Source organism: Molothrus aeneus, chromosome 6 (genome assembly GCF_037042795.1).
Source record: "Molothrus aeneus isolate 106 chromosome 6, BPBGC_Maene_1.0, whole genome shotgun sequence".
Taxonomy (NCBI): domain Eukaryota; kingdom Metazoa; phylum Chordata; class Aves; order Passeriformes; family Icteridae; genus Molothrus; species Molothrus aeneus.
Window position 1 is genome coordinate 35,402,403 of NC_089651.1, and position 14,353 is coordinate 35,416,755.

At 40.2% G+C, this 14,353-nt stretch overlaps 1 protein-coding gene across 2 annotated transcripts in view; it reads right to left on the minus strand.

Annotated features, from left to right (window-relative positions):
- The window catches only part of PRKD1 (protein kinase D1), a 115,373-nt gene extending 101,661 nt beyond the window's left edge, over positions 1-13,712 (minus strand). For both annotated transcript variants that reach the window (XM_066551624.1, XM_066551623.1), the window contains exon 1: positions 13,446-13,712. In XM_066551624.1, the coding sequence (XP_066407721.1) occupies positions 13,446-13,634 (189 nt within the window). In that variant the 5' untranslated portion in view covers positions 13,635-13,712. The remainder of the gene's footprint in view (positions 1-13,445) is intronic.
- Between the last annotated feature and the right edge of the window lie 641 nt (positions 13,713-14,353).

The following is a 14,353-nucleotide window of genomic DNA, read 5'->3' on the forward strand; positions in this document are numbered from 1 at the left end:
CAGATATATACATATTACACAAAGAACAAGTGCGCTTCACTTTTTTTCCTGAATAAAAATTCAACCAAAAAAATTTTAAAACTTCCTCCCCTCACAACAATTTATTTCAATGTATGTATTTAAAGGCTTTTTGGTTTCTATTTTATAATTAACAAACATTATAAGTTGATCATTACCTAAAATCAGGGACAAGAGTTGCCAATACACTGCTCACTGACAGTATAACACCTAACCAGGGAAATCTCCAATGGCCATTTATCTACCTTTCTCCACACAATTGCTACCCAGAGCCTTCTTGGGCTGAGTGCACCAGACCTCATTTGCACTTGGCAGCCCTGTAAATGACTTCAACACTACTCAGAAATCCTTGACATCATACATAACCCAAGTAATAAAAATGGAAAACATAAGAATGTAGGTACCAAATACACTTGGGACCAGATGGGGAATGGGGGAAGTCTAAAAGTAAGACAGTAAAAACTCAGAATATTGCCTAGAACAGATCACTAACTTAGATTTTTATTAGAACTTTTAGATTGTTTATTAACTTGAAAGACTACTCTATCTTTAATTGGTCCAAATTGATTTCAGAATTAAACTTTTGAACACTGCAGGTACCACAGGAAAGCTCAAATTCTATCAAAACCAGCAAGAGGTTAAATTTCATCTTCACATCAGTTTGCTCTCCATGGAGCCAGTCCTGTAAGCTGAGTGCAGGGATGAAAAGCCTTTATAATAAACAACTAATTTAGGAAAACATATTAACATTCTATCAATATTTTAAGAATTTACACATAACTAGAGAACCCAGTAACAATCTTCTTTAATGTTATCTGCTGAGGCAAATTAGAAGGCAAAATTAAATCCAAGGATGCTCAATGATTTGCATCCATTTAATCTGGTAATAATAAAGCTTGATTTCCAAAGTATTTGTCTCACAATAGTTTGTGAATTCTGACACAAATTTTTCTATGCTTAACCTTGCTGAAATATTTGAATCCCATATGAATTCTCTCCTAACTAAAAACCTGAAGTCCAAGGCAGCCTACCTTCAGTAACATCATTTTGCCCCTTGTTCTACCCAAATGTTGGCCATTTTGAAAAAAACAGAACTAACTTTTCTTTGATATTACTAGTTTTTCACCAAATGTAACTGAACTTGATAAATATGAAAAAAAAGCAAAAAAAAACCAAAAAAAACCAAAAAAAAACCAAAAAACCTGAGCATGAGAGGGCAGGGATTAAAGAATAAAAAGCAACTTAATTCTCATAAAAAAACAAGATCTAGTTCTTTCAACAGTGTCCACTCAATTCACCTGTCATTTGTTCCCATTCCCCCACTGATGTCCAAAGAAAGAACAAAAATACAGATTATTCTAATTTAAAGCTTCATGCATTTTCAAATTGTCACAGAGCTGGTTGATTACCATTTTATAAGAATCTGAATGCAAACTTTGGAATAAAAAAAATAGCATTGTTCTTGGATTAAAAGGAAATAGTAATATTTAGAAATGTAGTTATCATAAGGTGCAGATTCAATTTTTTTTAACTCTTGTCCTACAGTTTATCTGTACTCATTTAAGCATGTTTTCAACATGGCAAGTGATATTCAACATTCATTTTTTGTTTGAAACACAAAAGGAAAAGAAGGGGATAACAATCAAGTCATACTAGTGAAAGATTTTTATGCATTCCTATTCAAAAGATGGAAGTTAAGCTTTGACTTGCTGTTTGGAAAGCCCCTCTCATTATGTAACGATTTTTTGTTGTTTTCAGAAACTCTTGTACTGCTAAATAGAGGGGGGAAACAGTGACATTATTACTCAAAAATTCAGTTAACAGAAAAAAAAAATGCTTTCTAAATTAAGCAGCGTAGCTTCAGTCATCAGCAATTGATGGAGATACACTCTGTATATCACTGAGACTAACAAACAAGTTATTTTTCCCTTCAGATCTTTTCCTGAGGCAAGTTTTTACATAGGGATTATTTACCTCTCAAATAAGGAAGCAGATATTTGCTGACCTTTTTAATTGATGAGATGAAATTTTTTGTTCTTAGGCCACCTTTGAACAAACAGGTGTGATATTAAGTATCTTTAAAAAAAGTTTAGAAATTATTGTTTCACATATCAGTCTCCAAAAGGACTATACTCTCTTCACTATATTATACCTAAGAAAACGAGACTTGCTCAACTGTTAGTAAAACTCACACGAATTTATTTTTCCCTTTTTAAACAACATAAATTATTTACTTCTGGGCAGACTAAGGTATTTAACAAAATTACGTGACTGCAGTATGACACAGTGCTCTGAATGTTACCAAGTTTTCTTAACATTCTTCCATTTAAACATACAATTGCACATATGTGCTAACTGGGAATGCACAGCACATTAAAATATGTTGAAAAATCAGCAGCCAAATTTTAGGTTGAACTGCATGCCCTTAGTTTACTCAACTGTCTACCAGTCCAGGACATTAATTTTAGATGCCTAGATTACATAATGTCACCAGTCAATAAGAGCCTGTTAAGAAGCACAGGAAAAATAAGCACAGGTGAAAGAGGAGTTAAAATAAGAAGCAATACAACAAACACCAATTTTAGCTGGGCTGTTACCTTGGTCTTCCCCCTAAGCCCTAATAAATAATGCATCTTCTGCCCCGCAAAACACCTCTAACATGCACGTGTCCTTCCTCCAAAGACAGATAAATCAAACATGTACTCTTCAGTTCACTTCTTAAGCACTGTATCATCTTCCTTCATTGAAAAGTTGTACATTGTTCCCTTTGAAACAAATTTTGCAACAGATGGGCGTGTTACTTCAGTGTATCAACCCTTCCCTTCATTTCTGCACAGACCAACCCACCACCATTCCATAACAAGAGATAACTCAGCAGACCATTCCTCTAACTATTCTTTATGTCTAATCTGTAAGATTTGAGGTCTTTATTTCATATGGAAAGGATTGGTGTCGTTTTTATTAATAATTTTCCTTAAGGAATTACTGTGCTTTTGCCCACCACCTAATGGATTTCTCATAAGAGTTTTTTTCAAAGATACTGCCAATAAACTGCTGGCTTTATATGCTGAGATATCATTCAATACAGTTTAAGATGTGGTGAAATCACCACCTGTTCCACTACCCCTTGACTGCAAAGTACTGAGGGGAGGGACTTATTCCCTGTACACAAAAATATAGCAATATATATAATAAGGTTCTATTATACTACAGGCCACCTAATATCTATTAGGCATTAATGTAACAAATGGACAAATATAAACAAAGATTCACTGCATACTCTGAGAATCACAGAAACATCAGAACCTCTGAAAGTTATCTAGTCTGACTTCTCTCTTATAGCTGAACTATCATCGACACAAGGTTTTGTTTACCCAAGTGCAAAAACGAAGGATGACATCTCCACCATCTCTCTAGGTACCTGTTGCAATATTGCACAGCTCTCCTATCAAAGAAATTTTAACCTAGTGTCCAATCTGAATCTCTTTCAAACCATAACTCTCAGCTCTTTGATTCAGCCTCTGTCACCAGCTGGAAGAGTTTAGCTCTATCAGCTTTGTAAACTCCTCTTAAGGGTTCCCATCACAAGAACCAATTTAGCACCAAAATAGAGCTCAGAACCTCCCCAGTCTTGTGGGAGTTGCTAAATAAAAGTAATCAAATGAAAGAAAGAAAGAGGAGGTTTACACTGGATTTCCATTTACACTAGTTTAAGAACTGAAAGTCAGGACACTGGCATCTCTTCGTAAGGTTTGAAAAACATGTCAATCCCTGGGTCAAGTCCACATGGCATGATACATGACCATAAACAAAGATTAAAGATATACCAGAGAGACATTTCTAGATGTGGAGACAAGTATTTTTATTTTCTGAACTATTTGATTTGACTATATTTTCTGCCTGACAATCTGTTACAGTTACTTGAACTCTTGCTGCTATGACCATTTGCCTTGTGACAAAATGGCCTGTAGGTATACTGTTACATGAGAAAGATAACATACAGACAGCAATGTTTAACTTTCCTCCAGAAATCAGGAAATCACATAGTCTAAAACCAAGAGATCTTTTTCCCTAACTTAATTCCCTCCATCCATGTAAGTGCACACAGACTTTGACCAGATTGTTTCAATTTTCACTCAACTTTTTTTTCAAGCATAGGACAGCCAAATCTTTAGGAAAAAATGCAGTGAAAACCATGTGGGTTTGGAATTGAACAGACTCCTACTCATATTCTACATATTTTGCTGCATTCCTTCTATTTAGAGGTAGGTACAATAAATATAAGAAAGCAAAGGCAGGAGTTCAACCTTTCAGCTACCTACAGTATATGTGTTTTTATTATTCTGGTATTTTCACATTTTCCTAGATGTACTTGATTTTGGGTGGCAACACAATCCTCAGAGAGATAAGAACAGCACTTACAATATTAGACAGCATGATCAGCACACCTGGAGTCCTGTCACATAGACAGCAAACCTGTAAACCAGCCCTTAAAAGCTGATCCAAAAGGGGGCTGAACCTCAAAACAAAATGGGAAAATTATTACAGCTTAACAGAAAACATCAGCTCACATTGTCATCTCCTTATCAGTGAGGTTTCCTTCATGGCACAGACCCTCACTCCATGGATTAATAACACAATTTAAGAAGTTTAACCCTTTGTGGCCCAAGGTTCTAAGGGGCTTTAAGAAATGTTTCAGCCTGACTCAGACCCTAGGCTAGGACCCATAAATTACAAAAGGACATACAGCACTGCTGACAGGGAGAACAGGGTATGCTTGACCACTATGGCCCACATACATTTGTATTTCTATTGTTATGTAAAGGGAGGTCTCAAAGGGAAAGATCAGACAATAGGTAATTTGATGTTTTTAAGCACAAGAATCTTTCAGGCAAATGGCCTCATAGCCAGAATGTTTCTCCCCGACCCAGCTGTGTCTGTCTATGCTTTTGAATCTAACAAGCTGTCGACAAAAACTCCTTCTAACACTTGGGAAAAATTATTTCTCAAGGTTGACTTTTTTAAAAATAATTTGAAGAAAGAAGAAATAGAACGTTCTTTCAGACTACACAGGACATGTTCAGATTCAGCTCTTTTAAAATGTACAAGGTAGAGGCTTAGAGCTGGCAACCATGGTCATGGTTTGCAGCTTCTCTTAGTGGATCTTTAGTACAGATCTTTATTTAGATCTTAGTATACACCTTGGGCCTAAAGTCACATTGGGATTTTTATGCCAACCAGTAATCAAAGTCTTTGAATGCCTGTTTTCCTCTCTTAGAAAACAGCCAAGAACCAGGTGTACATTCATGCTTCTTAATTAAAAAAAAAAAAATTGATATTTTTAATCAAAATAATTACCTATGCTTTATCTTGAATGTCATAATACTGTTTCTGATATGGTTCTGACTCCAGAAGAGGCACACACAAAAGACTGCATAAGAGATACAATCACAACACGAATATAAACATTGTATAGTTGGAGAAGTGAAAGCTTACCTCTTGACAAAATTTTCCTCAGCTGAAGAAAACACATACAAGGAACAAGAAAAAGGAAGACACAAGTAGGTGGAGGAAGAGAAAGCAGACGACAGAGATATACACTGTAATTTGTGCCTAATTTTATGTCTATGCATAAATCACTGCAATATGTCCATAGTACTATCTCAACATAGGGTGATGCACTACACTACCCTGCAAACCTTACATGTTGTTTTAGCAGATAAAACTAGAAGAGCATTTAGAAACAAAAATCTGCTTCATGAAGTAGCTGACTTCCATGAAGTGCATACATCAATATTCTATACTTTCAACTATCAAAAGCTGATATGCACAAATTATTTTAATCGCAAACATAGTTTTTGAGTGACAACAAGTCTGCCATCATTTTAGACCATTTCCTGGATAGAAATATTTAAAAAGAAAGAAAAGTCTCAAAAAGCAAGAGCTCATTTAGCAGTACTAAAAGTGTATGAAGAAGGAAAAAGTTGAAAGTCTGTGAAAGAAATCTGTTTTGGTCTGCAAAATCCTGGAGGTTCATGCCAAAACCACAAGCAAGGAAAATGTAAACAAAAGGGATGCCAGAGCAGAGCAGGTTATTTTGTAGCAAGTGAGACAGGATTACAAAATTTAGGCAGCCTTTCTAGCAGAACCTCTACCATCAACCCTGCAAAAGTGACACTGAAGTCTGATATGGAAAAATGAAACAACTATTTTCTCACCCCAGTGCCTGGCAAAATCATGCAGCAGCATGGTCCATGCTTCTCTTGGACACTATGCTAAGGTAGATGGAAAATAATAAGGTGATTGGTGACAGCTACCATGGCTTCACTAAAGGCAAATCATAGCTGAGAAATTTGGTGGCCTTCTACAATGGGGTTACAGCAGCAGTGGATGAGGGAAGAGCACAGGACACTATATACATGGACTTGTGCAAAGCAGTTGACACTGTCCTGCAGGACATCCTCTTCTGTAAGGTGAAGAGATGTGGATTTAATGGATGGACCTTTCGGTAGATAAAATTTGGCTGGATGGATGGACTCAGAGTTGTGAGCTCAATATCCAACAGAAAGCAGTGAGGAGTGGATTCTCCTCAGGCGGTGGTACTGAAAGGGAAATTTTTAACATCTTTACTGGTGTTAGGACTGAGAGCACCTTCAGCAAGCTTGCTGCTGACACCAAGCTGTGTGGTGCAATTGATGAGCTGGAGGGAAGGGAAGCCATCCAGAGGGTCCCCGACAGGCTTTAAATGGGGGCTTGTGCAAACCTCAGGAAGTTCAAAGAGGCCAAGTGCAAGGTCCTGCACCTGGATCAAGGCAATCCCCGCATAAACACAGCCTGGGTGGAGAAGAGATCAAGACTAGCCCTGGGGAGAGACTTCAGGATGTTTGTGGACCAAAAAGCTCAACATGAGCTGTCAATGTACACTTGCAGCCCAGAGGCCAACTCTGAGCAACCTTACCCATTCTGTGATCATTAAGATGCCTTCCAACCACTAATCATTCCATGATTTTAGCAGAACACACCATAAGGAAGACTTTACAAATGACAATTTGACAGTATGCAAAAGGCATGTAATTGCTCCAGAAGAAAGGGAAGTCTTCCTCCAAGCACCAAGAAACATATACAAGTCAACAGCTAGCATTGACTAAAGATATACAAAAAGATACACCACATATACAGGGTGTATCTACAGGGAAGATTAATCAACTATTTTAGATGACAGTTCACCTGCACTTCAGATAAACACTTAAAAGAGACATTTTAATTATACACTTGATTGCAACTATGCAACCAAAACCAGATTACATAACATCAATGTAAACATGTCTCATGTCAACCAGTCCAGAAGCCAGAGATGGCCTACACAACAGTAATTTAAAAAAATCCACAAACAATGCATGTGCTTATCACAGGTTGCTTGAGATATACACTGAGTACATTGAGACCAAGAATTGTCTCTACTCTAATTTTTAATTTTACATTTTTGTATCTTAAAAATAATTGCTAGCATAATCACTAAAAAAAAAAGGCAAACACATATTTGGCAGAAGTTTTTAACTGAAACAGTTTCATATACAAAATACAGTAAAAATAAGAAACCAAAAGTAACAATATGCAGACTTCACTAAGCGTGTTTGTTTCCTTGCAAGTAAACACAGTATGAACATACAGGCAGATTTCTCCAAACACAGAGGAGAGAAAATAAAATCAAGGTAAGAAGAACAAGTTAATTTCAGATGTTTGTGAAAGATTTCCAGAAATGACAGGAAAACACCTATAGTCAAAGTCCAAGCAAATCCTTACAGGGATTTGACACATGCCAGGGTGTTTCCCAAATCCACAGCAGAGATCTCATAAACCCATCACACTTTCAGGACACACTGGGCTTTCTGTGCATTCTCAGGTCATCATGTGGTTTACACTCAGTAAGTCTTCTATGGAACAGTCAGACCGTGGGTATTTCAAATTCATTGAGCACATGCCATACTATCTCCACATGGCACCTCTGTCTGGGAAATGTTGCAACTTCATTCAATAAATTCCATCCTTTCTCCAGCAACAGAGCTGAATCTCATCAGCAGTGAGAGAAGTATCTCAAATGCCTATTCATCTTCTACTTCCTTTAAATCATTATGGAAATTATGTATTTCCTGGGGAAAGCATCAGTGCTTTCCCCAGCAGCATCAGTAACACAAGATCAACACATTCCTTCTGTAATTCCTTTAAAAATTAAGATGTAAAGTGCTTTGGTTACAAGGCTGTCCTCTATCCAAAGCTACATCTTATTTTTTATTCTATGACAATGCATTCAATAGTCTTTAATCATGAGCTAGGAAGTTCTCAAGTACTCTACACAGTTTGTGGTATTAAACCCATTTTCCTTATCTGGATGCATGATGGATTACATAACAGAGTTAACATTTCTTAAACCTCTAGTTCCTTTAAAGTAATTCAGACTGACTCCCTTTCACTGAAGTTACATTTTACTAGCATCTTCTCAGATATGGTTCAAAAGTAACTATAACTAAGTTACAAACTAATGTTACATACAGCAGCTTACAGTTTTCAGAATGGAGAACAATAAATGTAAAGTCAATAAAGGATTAAACTGTAAACATCAAAAGTATCCCTTGAGTTTGGAAGATGTTTATGTGCACAGTAACAAGGCACCTTGCATTTTTAAATTCAATTTAACAACTTGCATAGACAACATTGTTGTGAATACATGAAATGTTTACACTTGTATGTTTGGATGAAGATATATGACTCTTGGTCAGCATGGTGAAAACCTGTCAGTTTCTCTGTTTATCCTGAAGCTAAAAATCTCTATAGTACCTCATGTACTCTGAGTCTCCATCCAACTCTCAGGGAATTGATTTCATTACCACCGGGCTTTTGTTTATTTTAGGAGAATGTGTAGGTTTGGGGGGAAAACAAACAAAAAAGCCCACCCAAACAAAAACACCCACAAACAAACAAATCCCCCATCATTCATATAAACAAACCCCACAAGTTTTTCATGAATGCTTAAAAACATTGCAGAAAAAGATAAATATATTTTCACATCAACCTTTGGAAGAGGTTTTATTCTTTCTCTGCTCAGGCCACAAGAGATTCCAGCCTGAGAAAACAAAACTGAGTTAATTTTTGTTTTCCTTTTTTATTTATTTAAGAATAAGTTAGATTTTCCTTATAATGACAACTAGAAGCAAAAGTGAATGCATACCTGCTCCCGAACGAACTCCTGAATTTGGTTCAATTCTCAGGAATACTCTTAAAATGGTTTTTGATTTGATTTGTAGCAATTCTCATAATTTAACACCAGATAACCTTACATAAAGATGAATCTGGGCACAGTATTCCAACTGCAGTATGCTACTTGAACCAAGTACTTTTCTTTTTGTCCTTTCCCTTTCCCAAAATAGCCTCTCTCCTTATTACTTTTTCCCCATTGTAAAATTGCAGAATTATTCAAACCACTGAAAATCATCCACAACACCACTTTAATAAATCAGTCTGAACTATACAGCCTATGCAGCTCAAATTTTATTTCCTCTGTTTCTGATCACATTTTTTCTTGTATTTACGATTTTTGTATTCCTCATAACTTCTAAGTCTTCAAGTGCTGAAGGCCTAAGCCAGCATATGATCCTAACAGCTGACCTAAGAGCTATTCTATAAAATACACATTCTCAAGTCATATAACACTGCCTTATGTATTTACTTGAGAAGTCTAAGTTACCAAAACTTGGCAATGCCACTACAGTACCCCAACTCATCATATGTGAGCTATAACGATGACAAAGAATTTCAAGAAACACGAAACACAATAATATCTCCTTCAAATTAAACTTGCATGAATTTGTATTAAAAAGTCACATAAAGATTACTTTCTTTGTCTTTTTAGAATAAAAAGTCTTTGGTAACATGGTAATTCCATATACAGTTAAAGTGTACTTTGCATTACACTTGTCCTGGAGAAGTGGTTTTACTGTGGGCAGCTAACACAAAAAAGGCAATAATTCATACTAATTGTCTTCAGAAAACAAAGATTGTATTTTACAATATCCTCCCACTGTTCTTGTGGGACGTCAGCCTAGAAGTCAAACACTGGCATATATTTTAAAGTTGATCCTCATTTCTTGTCAACTACATCATCATTTAAAGGCTAAAGATCCATTTTAACTGAAGAAGAAATAATCCCACATTGACAAGTCTCAAAGTTTTCATGTCACTGGTTCTAGGCAAGACAAGCAAAACACACAAACTCAAAGGAATCCAATTTTGTTGTCTTCAGAACACTTCTTAACAGATTGAAATGTGTTTGAATTTATGCCAGAAATCAGTATGTACCATTTCATCTTCCGATTTGTAGAGGAAGTTTCTTTATAGTTATCTCAGGATAAAACTTCTGAAGGAATGCCTCTCATTGAAAGCAGAGGAATAGCCACACTTTGCTCATTCCATTTTACACGTCATGTACATTAGATCATCCATACAATTATACTCTCTACCAAAATTAAAAACAAGACAGCATCTGAAGTGCAAAAGTTACTCTAATGTAAGTAAATGCAAATAGATGTTTATAAGGAAATGTAAACTTCTAAATTATACATAGCATTAAGTTTTATACATGTGAACTCACATGTATATTATTTATATACAAAAACACCATATAAAGATATAGAAATAGAGTGTCTATACATATACACACCCATAAATGTATCTATATACACACACACACTGTATTAACATCCTACTCAGGCCTACATATGCTCCATTCTGCACACTTTGAGAGGTTTATTTCAATTTAACAAACTTTGAGCAGGAGTAAATTAAATGGGTGCATAAACCTGAGCAGAGTAAGGGTCATAATTCACCTGAAATCAGGTACGCCCACATCACCATGGAAGAGGCCCCTTATAAGCAGATCATCTGACTCTGATACTGAAGAAAAGTCAGCACAATCCTAAAAAAAAGCTGTGTGCAAGAGGACTGCTTAAATATTTAACAGCACACTACAGACACAGTGTTGATTTTAGCAGTCTAAGATGACAACCATCGAGAAAATCAAAACCACAATTTCTCATCCTTATATACTGCTTCAACTGTCCAGACCAAATAGGAAGTTTCGAAGGAAATTGTTGCCTAGTTGACGACTACTCTACAGACCCAGAAAAACTTCCAAAATAGCATGAGATTTCAATATAAAATTCTTCACAGTGTAGTCTCCTGCTTGATTGTGATAAGCAAATGCATGTTTGTTATAAAATCAAGAGTAGACACCATTGCAAATCATTTCAGGAAAAGATAAAATCATAAACCTACAACACACAAATAGTTATCTTGTAACAGTTTTAGATATCACATAACTTTTTTTAAGTCTCTGCCAGTATGCCAAGTAACTCTGAATACGCAAACAATCCCATCAGGATTAGTGAAACAATAAAATCATGTATATAGCGTATACGTATTTGCAGTCTAAAGCTGAAAATGGAGGCTCTAAAGACTAAACAACATATGAATTGCTCTGCAGGGTGGAGGAGGTAGAGGCCACAATTTAACAAGAAAAGAAAATAAAAACAAACAAACCAAAGCCTTTCTTCCAGTTTTCCCTTTCTGTGAGCCACTTCCCTCTCGACAGCCTTGGGAAGGCAGATATTTCAGCTATGAGAAACTGACTAGAAGAAAGTTCCTCATTCAAATGTGCCCTACAGAGAAGCAGCTACATGATGCTCTCTTTTATACAATTAAGAAACTACAACAAACTAGTGTTCAAAAATTTTATGTCAGTACTCACTCAAGTAAGTTTGACTGTTTGAGCACAGACCAGCACATGTAATTTTCTTTACACAATGGTATATTGTTAGGAAATAAGGTTTAAAATCAAGCTTGCAGTAAGCCCATTAATTAATTAACTATTCAAGAGCAGTAAATAGAACCAATGAAACAACAATCTTAGCTTTTCCATTATTGCTAGCACAATAACTTCTGAATGGTGAAATATGGAATACATTTAAGCTATTTCAGATGTATACGTAACCGAGTGAAAGGGTTAGCCCAGCTTTAAAAACAAATATAGTAACGTGAAAGGGTACACCTTTCTCCAAAATTTAATTTTAAAAAGCAGGTCGCAATTTCTTAAACCATAAAGAATGCACAATTTAGAAAATGGATGCATATTTTATACTTTTTTGAAAACGCTTCATGAGTTGCTCTTCAACAAAAAAGGAGTTCCACTATTCAGTGAAGTTCAGGTTGATGATCTACAGAGAGATACAAGGCAAAGCTATAACTTAAAGAACAACAAAAAATAAATCCCTGTCTGAAATTTTTTTACCTCGGTAAAAACAAAGGGGGAAGAGGAAGAATTTTTTTTCCATTTTAATAATCCTGAATATTTAGGCAGACTTTTTTATCATTTAGAATCACTATGATACTTTTACCTATGGGCCTTTCACACAACAAACACGTATAAAGTAAAACTATTACACAACAGGATTGTTAAAACAGAGAAATCAGAGAAGACAAAGGCAGCGGTGGATCAGGCAGAAGCCCGGTGGATTTCAGCGCACAGCGCGAGTTTCCCCGAAGCGCAGGTGAACCGCGCCTGACGCCGGTGCCGCTCCGGAGGGGTTGCGGTGAGCGCCGCCCGCGCGGGCAGCGGGGCTCCCCACCCGCCGGCCCGGTGACCCAGAGCCGCCAGCCGGGGCTGACTCAGCCCCTCCCGCGCCGCGGCCACCTGCCAGCTGCGGGGGCTGCCCCCGGCGCCACCCGCACCGCGCAGCCCCGGCCGGCGCCCGCCCCAGCGCCAGCACCGGCCAGCGGCCCGGCCGGGCAGCACCGCGGGGCCCCAGCCCCGGCCGGCAGCTCCGCCGGGCGGCCCGGCACAAGGAAAGGCTGCGCGCCGCTTTGAATCCTGGGCTGTCGGGGTTGGTTTTTCCTTGTTACTGTTTGCTTTTTTGCCTTTTTTTTTTTAATGGAAACTTTCGTTTCCCAGGAGAGGCCGGGAGAGCATGAACTGCCCCGGGGCGCCGCGCTGCCATCAGAGCTGACAGCTTTCTGCCCCCCGCGCCCCCCCTTCCGCAGCATTAAAAAGCAGCGGATAGATCCGGCCGGAGTTTGTTTTTAATAACGGCTTTTAGTTCGCACAGCCACTTACACCCTCTGGCAGCGCAATAAAAGTCAACCTCGCATGTGAGCATCCCACACAGAACCTCCTCCGCACCGGGGTCGTGGGGGGCACGGCAGAGAGACAAGTGGGGCGCCGGGGGAAGGAAGTGGGACCGGCGGCGGGGAACTTGGGATAGGTTTCGTTTACCCCAGGAGCAGAGCCGCCGGGAAAGGAAAGTTCACAGCCAACAACAGCGGCCGCGGGAAGCGGGTCAGGGCTGGCGGCGAGGGGGCTCGCTTTGGGGCCTTCTTACCTTCTGATCTACGATGGAGCAAGCCATTTCCCGGACGTGGGCGAGGCTGAAGTCCCCCGAGGAGTCCTGCAGCAGCAGCACCGGCTCCCGGCTCAGCCCGATCTGGAGGTGGAAGGCGACGCCGCCGCCGGCAGCAGCGCCCGGCGGCGGCAGCGGGCTGGGCGGCCGGATCAGCGGAGGGGCACTCATCGGAAACTTCCCGCCGAAGCCGCCGCCGGAGCCGAGGAGTCACGGACGGAGGGGGCAGAGTCGGGCACCGCCGCGAAAAGTTTGCGGCCGCCCCGGAGGCGCCGGGCGAGTTTCCCCGAGAAGTTTCAGGAAAGTCCCGCCGAGCTCCTCCCGGGTGAAAATGGCGGGGGGGGAGGGGGGGAGGACCGGGGAGGATGCAGACAGGAAAAGGCGGCGAGAAAGACGCGCGGGGGGAGCCCAGCCCAGCGCCGCCGAGGTGGTGCCGCCGCTCGGGCTGCTGGCGCCGTGCGCGGCGCGGGGGCGGGACGGGCCGCGCCCTCCGCCGGGACGGGCCCGCGCCCCGCTGGGCCGGGCCGGGCCGCACCGCTCCGCCGCCAAACGGCGGCCGTGCTCGGCCGGGCAGGAGCGAGCGCGGCGTTGTCGGCTGGTTCCCCGCGGCGGAGCTCGGCTGAGCCGGCTCTGTCTCCCCACCTGGCCAGGCTGCGGTGCTGGCGGGGCTGAGAGCCTCCTCTTGCCCCGCGATCCCCGTTGGGCAGTACCTCAAGGGCCAGGTGGAAGCAGAGCCCGAGGAGAGTCGGAGATTCCCTTGCTGGCAGGCAGCACGGTGCCCTTTCCCGGGCGGGGCGGCAGCTGCACCCGAGGACGGAAAGCAGTGCCAGGGAAGCGGGAGCTCCCGTCTGAGTCCGGCTCTTCTGCCTCGGCCAGCATCTCCGGTCAGC